This window comes from Sorex fumeus, unplaced genomic scaffold, assembly GCF_029834395.1.
Source record: "Sorex fumeus unplaced genomic scaffold, SorFum_2.1 ptg000264l, whole genome shotgun sequence".
Lineage (NCBI taxonomy): Eukaryota > Metazoa > Chordata > Mammalia > Eulipotyphla > Soricidae > Sorex > Sorex fumeus.
In genome coordinates this window covers 1,203,861-1,222,113 of record NW_026606321.1, presented here as the reverse complement: position 1 = coordinate 1,222,113, position 18,253 = coordinate 1,203,861, and the positions used below count along the sequence as shown (strand labels likewise).

General features: G+C 62.7%; 2 protein-coding genes across 3 annotated transcripts in view; one reads left to right on the top strand and one right to left on the bottom strand.

The window, feature by feature from the left end:
- ANKH (ANKH inorganic pyrophosphate transport regulator) overlaps nt 1–18,253 on the bottom strand; it is a 326,406-nt gene that overhangs the window by 12,897 nt on the left and 295,256 nt on the right. The gene's annotated exons all lie outside the window — the stretch shown is intronic.
- Nucleotides 1–18,253, top strand: part of TRIO (trio Rho guanine nucleotide exchange factor) — a 172,244-nt gene that overhangs the window by 109,059 nt on the left and 44,932 nt on the right. The window contains 6 exon segments of the mRNA XM_056109061.1: nt 2,034–2,126; nt 3,430–3,541; nt 4,823–5,013; nt 6,547–6,648; nt 9,789–9,931; nt 10,042–10,141. Coding sequence (XP_055965036.1) covers nt 2,034–2,126; nt 3,430–3,541; nt 4,823–5,013; nt 6,547–6,648; nt 9,789–9,931; nt 10,042–10,141 — 741 coding nt within the window.

Below are 18,253 nucleotides of genomic sequence, written 5' to 3'. Positions count from 1 at the left end.
TCCTCCGTGCGAATGAGGATGAGTGTCAGGCTGGAGCCAGCTCCGAGGGCTGCCTCGGGGAGCTCAGTCCCCCTCGCCCCTGGCCCCATATGCCCCCCCGCCCCAGGTGCGACCCAGAAAGGAAAAAGAAGGGCGGACGCCCCCACCCCCTCCCCGCCGTAGGTGACCCTGGCGACTTCTCGGACATGTTTCTCTGCGCCCGGCCTGGGCTCCATCTCCCGGCATCATCAGGCGTGCAGACACAGAGCTCGGGCGGTTCCTCTCGCTTCTCACCGTCCTGCACCTTGGCCACGAGCTGGTCATGAGTGACACGAGTGACATGTGGTCCCACGCAGTTGGACCGAGCGAGCTCCTGACTGCACGGCCGTGTGCAGTGTGCCAGCCGTTCTGGGCTGATGGTGCTGTACACGCCTGCTGGCCTTGCCCTGCTCCAGTCAAGGTGGCCGCTGGCCATCGGGGAGCGCAGTGAAGGCACATGGCGGTTGGGAGGGCTCCCGGCGAGGACTTGGGCTCACGCAGAGGCCAGAGAGACCACGATGTCTTCCTCCCTCTCACCTCACCTCTGCCCGTCCCTCCTGCATTGAGGGTTGAAAGCCTCTGAGGAATGGCCTGGTGGTCTTACACCACGAAGGCACCTGATCCCCGAGCAGAGCTCCGTGTTCGTTGAGGGTGGTGGGAGGGGGCTGAGCTTGCAGGATGCTTCTGCAGCCTGAGCCCAGGATGGGGTCTCGGGGTAGCTTAGGAATGGGCAGGCTTGGAAGCTGGAGAGACAAGACAGTGGGCAAGGCCTCGCCTCGCATGCGGCTGACCCGGGTTCAAGCCCTGGTGCCCTGAGCCTGCCAGGAGTAAGCCCTGAGCACTGCTGGGTCTGGTCCAGAAACAAACAGAAGAATGAGTTGTTGGGTTGGGGGGTCAGGAGTCTTTGACGTCCTTTTTTTTTGGGGGGGTCACACCTGGCAATGCTCAGGGGTTACTCCTGGCTCTGTGCTCAGGAATCACTCCTGGCGGTGCTGGAGGGACCCCATGGGATGCTGGGAATTGAACCCGGGTCAGCCACACGCCAGGCAAATGCCCTCCCCGCTGTGCTATGGCTCCAGCCCCTGGGCTGTGCTTCTTTTGATGGTGCCGTGGCCTGTGTGTGTCCGGGCTGTGCTGGGTGCTGCAGAGCCATTCTCTCCGGACACCGAGGTCTGGGTCCGCATGCACGACGCAGGCCTTGGAAGCTCGGCGAGCCTGGCTGAGCGTCCCTGGGCTCCTTCCACCTGAAATCCCAGAACTTGCGGAATCATTGGTGGAAATGAAGCTGGCAGCCTCCGGGTGAGGGCTGGGCAGCTGGCAGGACAGGCAGGCGGTGGCAATGCTCTGTTGCCATTTGGGCATTGGTTACGAGTGCATGAACTTCCGGCAGGACTCACTGACCCTCACCCTTGGGGTCTGGGCGTCCCGTGGGTGTGGACAGAAAGCCCCTAGATGGAGCGGGCAACGTGTCGTCCACAGAGCCCGGCGGGCCCAGCTCTCAGCCATGGTCTACGGCAGGGAGCCCTTGACAGGTCTTCACGGGGGCAGTGGGGACCCCTCCAACGTGGCCCTGAGGCCCCCCAGCACCACAGATTGCCCAGTGAGCACTGCCAGGGGCTGCCCTGTCTCCCCCCCCCCCCCCCCCCCGAAAGAGAAGCAGATACAAAGCCTCGAGGGTCCCAGTTCACTGCTTCTCAGAAGCTCTTGTCCCCGCTTCCATGAGACAGGAAAGACATAGGCCGGCGTGAACACTGGGCTGGATGGGACCCCTGTCCCCATCCCCTCCATGTGGGCCCTGCCCCAGAGAACCAGTTGGCCAGGGCCAGGCGTGTGAGTCCCCTGTTTGGGGACCTGTCCCAGCTGTGTTCTTGCCCTGGTCCCGGGGAAGCTCTGACGTGTGTGTGCCCATCCGAGGGGTGAGGGCGTGTCGTCTCACTGTGGCCATCGAGGGTCCCAGTTCATCCCCAGTTCGGGATGACCCCAGGACCTTTCATCTGCTTCTGTTCTCCGTCCAGGAGATCCAGCAACGACATGGGCTGGCCAACTCCATCTCCTCCTACCTTATCAAGCCCGTCCAGCGGATAACCAAGTATCAGCTGCTCTTAAAGGTGCGTCCCATGGGGCGTGGTGGCTTTCCTTGGGGGCGGGATGGGGGTTGCCTCTCGTGTCCTCAGATCTGAGGGAAGTGGATTCTTTGAAAGACGCCCGGATACAGATGTGAGTCGTCCGCAGCCTGTCCACTCACCTGGGCACTGCTCAGAGCCCTGGGCCGGCAGCTGTTGTCACACACACCCGGACCCTACTCGGAGCCCTGGGTCGGCCGGGCCCTGTTCCTGAACAGCCTGACAGGCCCGCATCCCCGCTTTTACGAGACGGGAAAGAGGCATTGTCGGTCCCGTGACCTTACCCAAGTCTGGCCTGCGGACACAGCCTCCTGCATCAGACTCACCTCCCAGTGCTAGTCTGCAGGAAGAGTCTGGGGGCACCAGGTCTTGGGAGGCTGCCTTGCAGGTCATTGTCAGTGACATGTCTCTGGTGTGGGTGTTCGGATGAGACCCAGCCCTGTCTTCTCGAACCGCACCGCGTGCTGCTGTCCCGGGTCACGGTCAGCAGCCTGGCTTATCTCTGCCCCCGAGGCCTCTGCTGTGGCCAGGCTCCTGGGAACCAGCTTGTGTAGAAATACCTACCCTGGCTGGCCACGTGTGCGCCTGAACCGAAGCGTGTTTGTCCCCTAAAACCCCACCCTGGGGGCCAGAGAAATAGCACAGTGGGTAGGGCGTTTGCTTTGCACATGGCCGACCTGAGTTCAATTCCTGGCATCCCTTATGGTCCACCGAGCACCGCCAGGAGTAATTCCTGAGTGCAGAGAAGCCAGGAGTAACCCCTGAGCATCGCTGGGTGTGACCGGAAAAGAAAGGGAAAAAAAAAAACTCGCCCTGGTGTGACCTGAAAAGAAGGGGAAAAAATACCCGCATCCGGACCCACTCTCAGTGTGAACATCTTCCCTGGCTCTGTCGGGAGCTGTTTCCGGAGGGCAGGAGCCATCGTAGAGGGCTGTGTCCCGACACGGGGAAGCCCCTCACTGCCGCACCCACCCCACCCCCTGGCGGTCCAAGTGGATGGTGCTCGCTGCGGGCCGTCCAGCCTGGGCGCTGAAAGGTTGTGAGGCTCCGGCTTGCGCTGGCCGGCCTGTCTCTACTGCCCTGGATCGGGACAGTGTTGCCAGGGCATGCCCGAACTGTCCCGAGGCTGGCTCGCGCGCAGGCCCGTTTCCCGACTCCACAGGGAGGAGCGTCCCTCCGAGAGCCGGCGGCGTCCGCGGGAGAGGGCGTCCACCTCGGGCCCCGCAGAGCGCTGCCTGCGGGCCGGGCCATGGCAGCCGGGACTCACTCGCGCCCGCTGTGTCCGCAGGAGCTGCTCACGTGCTGTGAGGAAGGCAAGGGCGAGATCAAGGACGGCCTGGAGGTGATGCTCAGCGTGCCCAAGCGGGCCAACGACGCCATGCACCTCAGCATGCTGGAAGGTGAGGCGGGCACGTAGGTTTCTGGCCTCTGACTGGTTCGGACTTGGCATTCAGATGCTGTTGTTTCCGGTTCTGTTTGTTTTCTGTTTGGTTCCTGCCCGTGCTCAGGGCTCACTCCTGGCACTGTGTTCAGGGCCTCATTCCTCGCTCTGTGCTCGGGGCCCACTTCTGGACAGGCATGGGGAACCCTGTGGGGTCCTGCAGATGGAGCTGTGTCCTCTGCATGCACAGCAAGCTTCTTACCCCCTTGCGGTCTCTCGGGCACCCAGCGTTTTCTCTTGGAAAGACTCGCCACCGGCCCGAACTGGTTTTGCCTCCCTAGCGTCCGGTCCTGTCCCTGCCTCAGAGGACACAGCCTCACCCAGTCGGGGCCTCTCGGGTGCAGGGGTGGCGCCAAGGGCAGGGCCAGCCCCGCTTGGTCCCACCTCCGCCCCTGTCCTGGGTTCTGGTGGAGCAAACCTCGTCCTGCCCTCACGGCCGGGCACCAAGCCAGTCCACCAGGCACGCCCGCAGCCCTGCGGGGCGAGAAGGCGTGTCCCCTCCCCTGGCTGAGCCATCCCCCTCGGGCAGGGTGCAGGGGTCAGCGCTCCCAAGGCGCATGGAGGCCTTTTGTGGCTACTCCGGAACTCAGGGCTCCCGTCCTCTCTCACACCGTGGCACGCGATGGGGTCCTGACAGACCCGGGGCAGGTTTTCCCTCCATCTTCCTTTATCAGGGGCCCAGAGAGACAGCACCAGGATGCGGGCACTTACCTGTGGTCAGCCCCATGGCGAGGCTGGCCTGGGCAGCACAGGGGCCCCTGCCTGACCATGAGGGGTCCCCCGGCCTCCTGAGCAAACTGCCTGGGAGCCGCCCCCACTTGCCCGGCCCTCCCCCCGTGATGCTTTTGAGACACCGTTTTGGGAAGAGCAGAGCTGTCAGGAGCCGGGCCAGGAGCCTGCGTCAGAAGGCTCAGGGGTGCCGGGGCCGCCACAGGCTCAGCACCGGCGCCGCTCCACACAGCCTCGGCCTTGGTGGGAGGAGAGGGCCAGACCGACCGGGTACAGGCAGGGGGCAGGCACCTTGGGGGCAGGAAGACGGGGGCTCAGACTGCGTGGAGGCCGGCAGAGCGGACGGGGCTAAGGAATCCGGCCGGCACAGGCCAGGGGCCGTTCACCGTGGAGGTTGTGGGGGGGGCACCCACCAGCAGCCCTGTTTGGGGAGGGGGCGGCGTGTCCCTCCCGGCGCCCAGGTCTCGCTCATGGCGTGATCCTCCTCCTCTTCCCTTCTCTCCTGCCCCAGGGTTTGATGAGAATATCGAGTCTCAGGGAGAACTCATCCTTCAGGAATCCTTCCAAGTGTGGGACCCCAAGACCTTAATCCGGAAGGGTCGAGAACGGCACCTCTTCCTTTTCGAGATGTCCTTGGTGTTCAGTAAAGAAGTGAAAGATTCCAGTGGGAGAAGCAAGTACCTTTATAAGAGCAAACTGTTTGTAAGTATCGGCCTCCGGGCCCGGGGTGGGGTGGGCGCCTAGCATCGACTCCCAGCTTGGTGGGGAGGGGGGCTGCTGTCCTTGCTGGGCCTCACTCCGCGTGAGCCCACTAGAGGGCGCGCATCGGCTGGCTTTGAGCCGTTCCTTGGCTGTGAGCTGTGACCGGCCTCTCACGCCGGGAGGAAGTTGTTGTACGTGGTTGTGCTGCGCTCACAGCCGTCATCCGCACGGCAGCACAAGGCTGGCTGTGACGCGTGCAGTCTGACACTGGTGGGCATCGGAGGCCCGGACTGGGGGCGGGTGGTGGGCCATGCTCAGGCGCCCCCCGGGCAGTGTTTTCGGGCCCGGGCCCCTCCCGGAGAGCGTTGCTTTCATTCTCACCCCAATGAAGTCCGGGCTGGGGCGACATGGCCGAGCACCGGATTGCCAGAGCTGATGTGGGTTGCCCCAAGCCCGGCAGGAAGTGAGCGCAGAGCCAGGAGCAAGCCCCGAGTACTGCCAGGTGTGCCCTCCCCAAACGAACATGAATAAGAATAGGTTTACGGGGGGGGGGGGGGGGGGGGGGGGGGAGAGAGAGAGAGAGAGAACTGTGCACGTGGCTGACTCGGGTTCAGAGCCTCACTGGGAGTGACCCCTGGGCGCAGAGCCAAGAGTAAGTCCTGAGCACCGGTAGGGGAGCTCAGAACGTGGCTCCTCTACACAGGTGTGGCCCTGCCCTGCTCCCGCCCCCACTCCCCGGGGACTCTCCCAGGGCCTCTGAGCCTGCTGGGCGCAGGATAATGGTTTTCTCTCTCTCTCTCTCACACACACACACACACAGCCCCCGTCCCTCCCCGCTCTCTCCTTGGCCCCTGGCCCGCTGGCCCGCGGCCAACCTTACGTCACCACCCCCCTGTCAGATTCTAACGGGGAGGAAGAATGCAGCCGTGCTGGCCGCCAGGGTTTGCTCCAACCCGGCCTCAGGGACGCGGCTGGCACGGGGCCCGGGCGGATCCATCTTCACTTCATTTATCTTCTCACTGCCCAGGTTCCCCCGGAATGGGGGGGGGGGGGGGTGAGAGGAGGGGGCCCCTCCGGTGCTTTGAGCTTGTGATTCACTTCCTTCGGATTCACTTCCTGCTGGAGGCTGAGAGAGTGTGGGGAGGGGGGAGGTGGCCCCCACCTCAGGAATGAGCTTTCCTCTCTCTGTGTTCTCTGCGCCTCCGTCGCAGGCGGGGTGGCTCTGGGTGGCTGCCCGGCTCAGACCCTTGGGAGCACTGGGCCGGACTCACGGAGCCCCCGGGCCTCGGCGCATCACACCCTGGACCGCACACACACGTCCCTGGGGAGTGGCCGTACCTGCCTGTTGGCCAGCCCAGGGGGGGAAGCGGGCCGGTTCCCATCCTCTCCCCCCCCCCCCCCAGCCAAGGCCACACAGCAGAGCCTCGCGTGTCGTGGGGACGGGACCGTCCACACGCGCTGGTCCGTTGTCACCGTCCCGTCTCCCGCTGCACGTCGCTGGCACCTGACGGCACTGTCTGTCTCTCTCTCCAGACCTCAGAGCTGGGCGTCACGGAGCACGTAGAAGGCGATCCTTGCAAATTTGCACTGTGGGTAGGGAGGACGCCCACCTCCGACAACAAAATCGTCCTCAAGGTACGTACGGGGGTGGGGTGCTCCCGGGCTCCGAGTGGACGCCCTGTGTCCTCGGGGCTTGGTCACCCAGCGTGGACGGTGGCCAGTTGGCTCCTCGTCCTCGCCCAGTGTCGGGAAGGGTCACGGGTTCCACTCCGGCTCTCCTCGGCCAGGCCCAGCCTGCACGCTGGGCCTCGGCTTCCTCGAGGAAACCCGGCCCGGGGCATCCTGGGCAGCCTCTGATACAGCCCAGACCCGTGTGCCGGGGATGCCTGAGAGTGACCAGGCCACTGCGCCCGCCCAGGTTTCTTTATCATGTTGGGGAATGAAAATATCGGGGCCGGAGTGGTAAGACAGCGGCAGGGCGTCTGCCTTGCACGTGACTGGCCAAAGTTTGATTCCTGGCAACCCATAGGGTCCCCTGAGCACTGTGAGGAGTAATTCTCAAGTGTGGAGCCAGAAGTAAGCCCCGAGCATCATTGGGTGTAGCCCAAAAAGCAAAAATATAAAACAAAAATTTCTTAAAGGAATAAGAATACCGGGGCCAGAGCAATAAACAGTAGAGGGGCCAAGGGCGCTTGCCTGCGGGCAGCCAGCCTGGGTTCGACCCCAGCAGCCCAGAGGGTCCCCTGAGCCCACCAGGAGTGATCCCCGAGCACAAGGCCAGGAGGAAGCCCTAAGCCCTGCTGGGTGTGGCCCCCCAAACAAAACAAAATCAGAATAAAAACGTTCAGTAGTTGAGGCGCTTGAACTTAATAAAAATAGAGAGAAACTTATTGAAAAGTTAGTAGAAGAGAAAGACACTGCATGCGGGCAGGAGCTCGGTGTAGGACCGGGTGAAGTGCGGCCCATCCTGGGGGCTTTTGTAGGAGAACTGCGTCTCTTCTCTGTTACTTCCCAGAGGATGAGAGATTTCCTCCTTTCCCAGAGACACCGTGCTAATTTGGGGCCCATTTGCATTGCTGAGATAAGATGAGCATCTCCTGCTCCATTAGGCCTGTGGGAACCGTCTCTTTGGGGCCTTCCGCGGCAAGGTTCTGTCCAGTTTTGCCCCTTTGTCTCTGCATCTCCTGGGAGAATGTCCGCTGCCCAGCCGGAGCCCAGGACTCGGCAGGAATGTTGACAGGGAAGGACAGGACAGGGAAACGCGGCTGCTGACCCCCACTGGCGGGGGGAAACTGAGGCCTCCTCTTTGACCAGGGCTCTCCGAGGGGAGAGGGTTGAGGGCGATTTCCTTGGAGATGACAGGGTGCTGATCTGAAGGGCTCACACACCCAGGGCGCATTTGGATTTGGATTTTTCTTTTCGAATTTTTTTTTTTACTTTTGTGATTGAATCACCGTGAGCTAGAGCCTTACGGAGCTGTTCGTGGCGGGTTTCAGTCCTGCAGGGTCCCGACACCCATCCCTCCACCCGCGCCCATTCCCCAGCCTCAGCACCCAGGTCTCCCGGGTGCTTCTGACTTCATCGTCTCTGGGGAGGGAAAATGCCCTGGACCCTCTGCTGTGACCCCCGGCCACGCTGACCCTCCCCCTGAAGTGGCCGGGCTCCGGGGGCGACCTGCGGGTGGAGAGGCCGGGGAATACTCCCGCGGGTGCTGCAGGGCCACTGGGGCGCGAGGGTTGCACGGCGACGGCCACCCCCACCTTCCTCTCCGGGGCTCCGTGGCTTCCCCCACCCGGCAGAGTCTCTCATCCTTGCCGCCTCTTCCGGGCTCTGTGACGATCGTGACAGAGACCCATATGCATGTCTCAGGCCGTTCCCGGGGCGTGGTAGGTTTTGTCGGGAAGACTCCCGCCCGCGCCGAGAGATCCTGCGTGGCCCCACGGCGCAGAGCCCCTGACGTAGGCGGGACGTGATGTCCCTAGCTCCTGTGGAGGATTCGTGCTCCTAGCAACGGCGGGCATCCTGGCTAGAGGCCAGCGCGAGGCCAGCATGCGGGCACAGGGCCCGGGGGTCAAAGGCGGCGGCTTCCGCCAGCTTTGCCGTGCGAATGTTTTCTGGGGATGTTGAGGCACTAGGCCTGGGTGCAGGGAGTGAACGCGCCCACATCCCCAGAGATAGGCCCGGGGCACCGGCCGCCGGGTAAGGGGGGTGGCAGGAGAGAGGAGGACAGGCAGCCGCGGCCATAGCCACGGAGGTCACCAATGTCGCATGAGGCGGCCCCGAGTGACCGTGTAGTGACCTCCCTCGGTCCTGAGGGCTGGCCTCTGACCCTCCCTCTTCCCCGGCTGCGCCCACCCGCCCGCACGGCCCCTTCCCTGTGCCTCAGAGCCTCGCCCGCCCGCTCGCTTGGGGCCGTGAGAATCTCCCCGCTCCTGAGCCGTAATGACAGTTTTCCTCATTCGCCTCCAGACTGCCAGACGACGGCCCTTTCCAGATCCTTCCTTTGTTTAACCACCCGAACGCTGGTGTCAGGGCTTAAATCCCCTCGGCTCTGTGGTTTCCAAGTTTTTCTCTTCGGAGACGCTTGTTTATCTCGTGTACAGACACCCCGCCCCCGCCCAGCCTCCCCAGCTTCGGCCCCAGAATGGCTTCACTTTGCTTGCTCGGATCTGGTGCGGGACCTTGTTTGAGCGCCTCATCCCCTCACCTCCCTCGGGACCGCAGACGAGGGAGTGTCCGGGCCCTCGCCTCCTTGGTTTGGGGTTTGGGGGGCTCCCCAGCTCCTGCGCCTCACGCCCTGACCGCTGGAGTCAGCCGAGCCCAGCCAGGGGAGGCGGCCGCCAGGGGGAGCGGGAGCACGGCCCCTCGGCTCCCTTCCTCTCCCCGTCTTGTTCCTCTTAGTTTCTTTCAGTAAAACTCTTCTGCTGTGCACTCTAAAAATAAACGAGTAAAACACGGCTCCAGATCACACGGACAGAAACAGTTGTGGCAGGACGGGCCGTTCTGTCGCCGGAGGGTGGGCTGGCCCCTGAGCCAAACCTGGACCACCGCGATGAGCCACGGCTGCCGGTGTCCGCCAGAGCGCCCTGGGGTGCCCCGGGCCCGGAGTGGCTAGGGGACAGGACCGGGCGGGGCCGGGGCCACACGTGGCTCTCGGAGAGAGAAGTGGCATCGCTGGGGGACGAGGCGTTGTTGGGGGTCCTTGGGGGCTGGGCTGAGGGCAGGTGCGTGGGCTCCGGCCCTGCCGCCCCTGACGGCCCCGACCCCCCGCCAAGGCCTCGAGCATCGAGAACAAGCAGGACTGGATCAAGCACATCCGCGAGGTGATCCAGGAGCGGACAGTGCACCTCCAGGGCGCCCTCAAGGAGCCCATCCACATCCCCAAGACGGCGCCCGCCCCACGGCAGAAGGGACGCAGGTGGGTAACCGCCCGGCCCGTGGGGGGACGGGGCCGCCCCGACACGCGTGAGAGCGGGCAGGTGGGCGGGCAGCCCCTGGCAGGCACGGCAGCGGCCCCTGTGTCCCCAGGGACGGCGAGGACCTGGACAGCCAAGGGGACGGCAGCAGCCAGCCCGATACCATCTCCATCGCATCCCGGACGTCGCAGAACACGCTGGACAGTGACAAGGTGGGCAGGAGGGTGGGGGTGGGAGTGGGCGGGAGACCCCCGCCCGCAGCCCCTTCCATTGCTGCTCTCCCTGGCCTGTCTGCTCCGGCTCCCTACAGTCCTCCCATCCGGCCAGCCAGCCAGGACCACCCGCTGGCCCTGTTGGCTTGTGCCTGGGGTGGGGGTTGGAGACACAGCCCCGGGCCTCCCCTGCAGGCAGCTGCCACAATGCTGAGCCCCTCCGGCCCTCCCTCCGCCTCTCCCAACGGATCCTGGGGCCCTGGCGGAGGGAGGTCCGGGGTGTCCTAAGGGGTCAGGGAAGTCCTGTGTCCTTCCCCTGTGGCCCTGTGGCTCCCAGCAGGAGGTGCTCGTGCCCAGAAAGCTTGCGTTCCTGAGCATGGCCAGCGGCAGCAGGGATGCTGGCCTCTGGGGGTGCCAGCCCCGGGCCAGGCTGACGGGTCACAGGGCTGCCTCCTGCCCTGAGAGCCTCGTGCCCACACGGGCAGGGCGGGAGGCCCGGGCTCTCCAGATGCCCAGGTGCCCCCGTGAAGGTTGTGTGCCCACCCCCATCCTCCCCCCGGTCTGTCTCCCGGGTGCTGACCGCCAGACTCCTTCCTGGAATGCTGAGGTCACCGCACGGGTCATGGTCATGTGTAGAGTACAGGACCTCCGGCCTCTCGTGGTCACCGTCATCGTCGTGGTGGTCCCAGGGCCCAGCCTGGTGGCTGGGCAGTCCCCGAGGCTGTGTGTCGCTCCGAGACAAGACGGGCGTCTCAGCACCCATGGGAGCAGAGGAGGGCAAGTGACCGCGAGGTGGCAGGGACAGGGAGATGAGTGGTTGTGTAAACTCACACAAAGGGGGGGGCACGCAGCACCCACAGTGGCGGTGGCTCTATCTCTCCGCCGCCCACGTTCGGTAGTCTCACCCTTCTCCCACCCTGGAGAGGTCGATGGCGATGGTCAGGCGGAGGAAGGAACGAGGGCCAGGCTGGTAGGTATTAGTCGTAGTTTATTCTGATTCTCTCCTCATCTGTCTCTGCTCCCTCTCTCCTTCTGTCTCTCTGCTCCCCATTCTTCCTCCCCCAGCTACTTCTTTCTCCTTCTCCATTCCCCTTCATCCTCCTTCTCTGGAGTCTGGGTTCTGATCCTCTCTGACCTCTCTTCTTCCTTCTGCCCCCAGCCCACTCCTACAGTACAGTTAAATCCTCTCTCCATGAGGAATTGGGGGGACAATTACATAGGTGCTGTCACAATCAATAGGGGTAGAAATCTTGGTCTCAGGGAAGACCACTCCTAGGACAGATCCTTCCTCAGCAGGAGGACCCACCCTAGAGCATAATCCCATGGGCGTGCCTCTCTTCTCCTTGTCCGACAAGCATATAAGAATATAATATAAATCATTTTGTATGGATACAGTAAGAAATATCTTAAACTTATAGAATTGCTCTCCTAGGGCCATCTCGATCTCAGACTACGGTGCTCAGGCCAGATAGTCTTTCCCACCCCTAGCAGGATCCTAGTCTTGTCGTTACCTTTGGATCATGACAGCATTTGTCTATGATCAAACTCTTATAGTTAAGAATCGTGGCACTTTGGCCTGGCCCATTTCGCTGCCAGGGTAGCTCACTGCTTGCCCTGGGTCCATTCAGTCCCTCGTCGGGACCCTGCTTTTGGGGTGCTAGGAACTAAGGGCAACTGAGGCTTAAGTCGAGAAAGCAGATGCCCGGGAGTGAATAATATTCAAGGCCAATCAAATCCTAAGTTACAAAGCATGATGTTAACGGTCTTCCTGTATCTATACAAAAAGGATATTACTTTAAGGTAAACTGTTCATAAGGCATAAGGAGAGGAGAAAGGCAATATTTCACTCATACGTATAAAATCATAGATTTCTGGGAAACTGATCTTACAAATTACAAAGTTTGAATAAGGGGAAAGCTGATTAACTGGGTGGAAAGGAGAGCATAGGGAAGACTGCTTATAGATAAACACAATGGAAGTGGAAGTGCTTCAGGAGCACTGTGATGGGTGTAACCAGATTGATGGGTGTAACCAGATTAATGGGTGTAACCAGATAAATCTAAGCTTCTTGTTGAAGGACAAAGCAATGTTACCCAACAAGCGGTGTGTTCAGACTCGGGGTCCTGACGCCCCATCCCGCATTCCCTATAGGAGCCTTGGGTCTGAGTGGGGGAGCGTCCCCGTCATGCCCTCGTCCTGTCTGGGGCTCTGGACTCCTTCCACCCAGAGCACAGGCTCAGGTCTGCGTTCCCTCTGGCGCTGAGACAGGGCGGCGAGTGAGTGATGGAACTGGACGTGCCGGAAACCCAGGTGACTCGCAAGCCGTGCCCAGTCTCCTGGGAGGAGGGCGCTCAGGGAAAAAGCTAGCCGGGGGGTCTTGGGCCTGGGTCTCGGTGCTTGGGCCCCGCGTTGGGGAGCCAGCATCCACGGAGCCAGGCCTTGGAGTAATGTTAGCATGACCGTACGGGTATGCAGGGTGCTCCCCTTGCACACTGCTGACCCAGGTTCCATGCCTGGCACCCCATCTGGTCCCCCGAGCACCAGCAGGAGAGATCCCTGAGCACTGCTGGGTATGACCCAAAAACCAAAAAAAAGGGAACTGGGTGCCTGTCCCAAGCCTGAAGGTCCCGTCGGCCAGTGGGGTTTGGGCGAGGGGCCTGGGGGGCACAAGGGTGCCTGTGTCTGCCTGTCTCAGGAGGGATTCTTGCAGCCAGCCTGTTCCTTCTCTGCCTGGCGGGTCGGGGCAGCTGGAGGCTTGGGATGGGGCAGGCGCGTCGTGACCTGAGCCCGGGGTCCAGGACTCTGTGCTCTGACCTGCCAGCGCCCTCAGAGCAAGTCGCTGCAGCCAGCAGGCGGGGAGATGCCTCCCTGCGCCCACACCGCCGCCCGCTGTCTCATCGAGGGCCCCACAGGCAGCCCGGAAGCATGTCTGGGAGGGGCTGCTCCCCCAGGGGAGGCCCCGTCAGCCCGCCCAGCCTCCGCTCTCTGGACCCCATCAGCCCTAAAGTATGCCGGCGAGTCTCCGTTCCAGAAGGGAGTGGAGCATCGATTCTTGCTGATGCTCGCGCTACAGACTCACCCCGTCCCCCTTTAAAAAGAGAGAGAGAATGATCTTATGAAAATTCCATTCACATTCCAAAGAAATCAAAGGCTTGCCAGGGCCTTATCTCACTTGTGCTGAGCCTGGGTCCCTGAGGCGGGGAGGGAGGCCCAGGAGAGGGGCAGGGGCAGGGCTGAGGGCGGGCCCACTGCAGCCAAGCAGGGGGATGAGCCTGAGAAAAGACGTCTTGCCCCAGCCACGCGGCACCCACGGGCTCCCGCAGTGTCTGTCTGTCCTCCTGGGCTCAGGTCCTGCTGGAATGGGAGGCAACAGAGGCTTGCAGAGCGCATAGAGGCCGACCGGGGCCAGCATCTGGGGCCCAGATGTGCCTCCAAGCTGTGCCCTGGGGAGGCTGGAGCCCTGGGGGCGGAGGGGGGGGACACTGTGCATTTTCTCTTCGCGGGGTCTCTCCTGGGGAGAGCTGCTCCTGCCGCCCGGCCCGAGCCCGCAGGCTGTGTCGCTCGCTGCAGTTTTGCGGGCACCAAGAGCCTGTCCCTACGACACAGCCTGCCTGCCGGTCCAGGCCCGGCTACACCCGCGCTGCCCTTAGTTTCATTCTCTGGGCCACACCCGCCAGTGCTCTGGGCTGACTTCGGCTCTGTGCTCAGCGGTCACTCCTGGCGGTGCTCAGGGGACCGTACGGGATTCTGGGGCTAATCTCGGGTGGCCGTGTGCAGGTGGACGCCCTTCTCCCTGTACTCCTGCTCTGGCCCGCACCCTCTTTGGGTTGCGTTGGGTTTGGGGGCCGCATCTGACTCTGCTCGGGGCTCCCTCCTGACCCCGCACTCCTGGCCCCAGCCTCTCTCCTCCGCCTACCCGTCTCACGGTCCCCACCATGTGCGGGCCACATCTGTCCCATGGAAGGTGCCCTCTCTGCCCCTGCTGCCCTGCGGAAAGGAGGGGACAGGCGCCCTTTCCCGCCTGGCTCCCACCCCCTCCCCAGCAGCTGGGCTGAGGTGGGTGGGCACGGTGCTCCTGTTCCTATTTCGGGCTTCTCTCCCGCTAAGTGGCCACGGCGTTCTGTCGTTCTTAAATGGGGATTTTGTTTTGTTTTGCTTCGATATCTGTAGTCGTGAATGGCTTCGATGAACAGCCTACAGCCCGCGCCTGCATGCGTACACATACAAACACATACACACACCTGTACGCATGCATGCACACAGACCCACACACGCACACACATGCGCACATACACACTAAACTAGAGAGCGTGGTCTGAGGCAACACCTGAGGCAGGAGATGGCAGGCCGTTCTCAGGTGTCCCTGGGGGAGCTCAGGGGCCCCCTTCCCCCTGCGCCGTGGCCGCAGCCTGAGACCACAGCCCCGCACGTGTGACGGTCTCATCTGTGGGGGCCGTTTCCGCTGCCCACGTCGCGCCCCCACCCCCGCCCCCGCCCAGCGCCTCTTTCGCGTCAGTCCCTGAAGCGTCTCATGAGCAGGACACAACCCCGCCTGCTCTGCCCGCCTCCGAGTGCTGGCGTCTGTTTCCAGAACGTTCCAAGGGAGGGGACGCGGCACGGCGTGCAGGCCGGCGCCCCCTCCCGCGGCCTCTCCGCGCTCCCCAGCCGGATGGCGCAGGCCCAGGGCTTCCAGGAAGCCAGTGTGTGGCCTTGGGAGTCGGGAGGGGGAGCGTGCCTCACACACACATGCACAGACACACATGTGCACACACACATATGCACGCAGGCCCAGACACATTCACACAGACAGGCGCACACATACGGTCACAGGCACACGTGTCCTGAGATAGATACACACACACAGGGTCATTCGCCTCACGTGCACACTCAGACACACAGACACATGTTCACATCCGTATACCTGCGGACGCACACGTGGCTCAGACACACATACCCGTACCCTCCTACACATATACTCAGACACTCGTGCTCACGGTCACACACGGTCACAGATGCACTCACCCACGTGCAGATACACACGTACGCTCACATACACACACGTGCACTTACGTGCTCATACACTCATACACACGTAGTCACCCAGTCTCTCTCTCCCTCCCTCCTCCTCCACCCCCCGCCGCAGATTTGGGGGAGTTGAGACATTTCTGCCCCTCCCTGTGTCTGAGGGACTCTGGGGGCCCTGGGGGGGCAGCTTCTCTGCAGGTGGCCCGGTGAGGTGCTGAGTGTTGGGGTGGCCCCCTGGGGCAGGGAGGGGAGGGGGCATCCTCTCCAGTTTGTGGCGGGAGGAGCCAGGCAGTCTCGGCCCTTTTCAGGCCCCCCACCCCGGGACCCTGGCCACACTCTTCCCCCCCTTTTCCGAGACCTGACACCTGCCGTCGTAGACGTGGCGTGGCGTGCCGTACCCCTTTCTCTTGAGCATGGGGAGCCCCACCCCCTCCCCGCCCGGATCTGCCTGGTTACTGCACCGCGGGAAGGGAGCCCCGAGTCCTCGTGCCTGTGCTCACTGTGGGTGGGGGACGGTCCCTCGGAACGTGGAAGCTCTGGAAACGGCCTGGCAGGAGGCTCCCGTGTGGAGCTGTGGGTCCGCGTGGGACCCGCAAGGCTTAGGTGTGTTCCTTCCCGGTCCTGGGGAAGAGAACCCACCCCCAGGCCCCCCTCTGGTCCCTGCGCTGCGGAGGCCTGTCACCAGCTGCCCTGCTCTCTGCATTTTGCTTTTTAAGGTCAAAACGGCGGCGAGGGGGGTGGGGGCTTTTTTTTTATCTCCCTCCTGTGACTCTCAGGAGTGAAAGTGAGTCACGGAAAGGGAGGCTGTAAGAGCGGCAGCCCCGAAGTCCGTACACCCCAGCCCATCCGGGACACAGACAGAGGTGGAAAGGATCCACAGGACACAGCTGGCCAGAAACGGGGGTTTCATTCAGCTGTCACACTTTCCAGAATAACGCAGCGTCGGCTCCTGGGGTGGAGGTGGCCGGCGACGCCTCGGCCATCGTCCCCAGGGCGCGGGACGAACAGCCTGACCGGGAGCAGAATCTCCAGGGCGGCGGTTAGATTAAGTTTTTCCAATGAGAGGAAAGTCTCCTTTTCACAAAGCAAACCTGCTTTTAAAGGGCCCTTCTGTGGAGGCTGAAGTGCAGTGGCACCTCCTCTGTCCGGGGCCCACACGAGCCCTCCCCCCGGACGACGGCGCCCGAGACGCAGGGTGACTCGGAAGTGGGGCTTCTTTTTTCCCCCTTTCATGCTACTTTTAGCGCAGTGCGAAACAGATTCTTCTGGTACTCGATTTTGCCAGTAAGTTCTGTCAGGCCTTGGTGGGGAGAGAGAAGGCAAAAAAAAAAAAAAATGGAACTTTGAGTACAGGAGTCTTTATCGGAACAGGCCAGATTTTTTTTCCTTGCGCTGTCAAGTACACAGATGTTTCCAATAGTGTTTTGATTACTCTGAGGGGCTTTAAAAAAAAAAAGATCAACGCCAGGAATAGTCTCACTCCCGAGCCCCTTCCCACCCTTCCCCCAGCCCCCAAATGAGCCCCGTGGCTTGGAGCCACCTGAAAAATTAATAAAGCTCTTGAGAAGGGAGAGGCCGAGGGCAGGGCGGAGGAGGTGGGGAAGTGATGGATGGCCCCAGGCCGGCCATGGGAAGCAGGAAAGGGAGCACCTCCACAGCGGGGAAAGAACATTCCTCCCCCTCCTCCTCTTCCTCCCCCCTCCCCTCCCCCTTCCCCGCTCCCCCCCTCACCCCATATTAACCTCTTCAGTGCTTCTGTTCCAGACTGCGTTCCCTGCCTGGCTTATTCAGGGAAAAACGTGTACTGTTTAGAAAGGGCTTATATTTAAAAAAAAAAAAAAAAGGTCAGCCAACCCCTCTGTGGCCCAGCAGAGGTGCAGGGGTCCGGCCCACACGGCCGCATTAGGGTGGATGCATTTTGCCGCGCGTGCGTGTGTGTGTGTGTGTGTGTGTGTGTGTGTGTGTGTGTGTGTTGGGGGGGTGCTGCCCTGCTTTTCGCTCACGAACTCTTTCCTGCTCTGAAACTGCAGACAAACACACTGCTGGTGCCCTAAGCAGGGTTGGCAGACAGCGCCGGGCACAGCGGGGACCCGGGGGGGGGGGGGGGACAGTGCCCCTGGACGTGGGTGCCGCCTCCTGTCTCGCAGGGCCTGCGCTCTACACACACCTGGTCCCCCTTCCTGCGGGTGGTCCGGCTGGGCTTCTCGGGGCCGTGTGGGGGACAGGGCCAGACCCGCATCACGGGGACAGCCCCCCACCCCGCCCCCAGCAGCACTGATGACGATTTCTCAGAACAGACGTGGCGCAGAAGGGCCCAAGCGGAGCCAGTTCCTGTCCGTCTCGTTCCCAGGGGCAGGCAGGCGCCCGTCCCCCTCTGTCCCATCAGCACTGGCACGGAAACGGCCTCTTCCACAGAGCACTGCTCCTGCCTCTGAGGGTCCCCCCAACTACACACACACACACACACACACACACACACACACCCCACACCCTGTCTCTGCCCTGGCTTCATGCCCACGAGGGCTCAGCAGGAAGCCAGGCCCTGACAGCTCCCCCAGCGGGTCCCCTCCTGCCCTGTCTCTGGGGGTCCCAGGGGCAGACGCCTGAGGTTGTCACTGGGAGGCAGGAATGGCGAGGTAGAGGCTACCCAGGGGCAGCCATGGGGGTGCAGGGTCAGGAGTCGCTGGGCTGCATTTAGGACCCCAGGTGGGGAGGAGGAGGTGGGATGCGCATCTAGGGGTGCCGGGAAGCCCGGCGGAGGGGGGTGAGTCAGCTGGGCCCAGGCGTGGCGCCCCACGGACACGGAGGTGGGACTGTTCCTACTTGTTCCGTGGCCCATGAGATGCTGGGGCATGTGTCTGGGTGACGCTTGGAGACGGCAGGGGGGAGGGTCCCCGTCGGGAGCACGGGGTTGGGGGGAGGCGCTGGCTTCCTGGACGTTGGTCTGAGGCTCTGACGCTCGGGGCACAGAGCCTGGTGTGGGCAGGTCATGGGCCAGGGCTGTCCGCTGAGTGTCCAGCAGGGCAGCCTTGGGCCTGTGCGCTTTGGAGCCTCCAGCCCCTGCACACAGCGTCTCAGCCCAGGCCC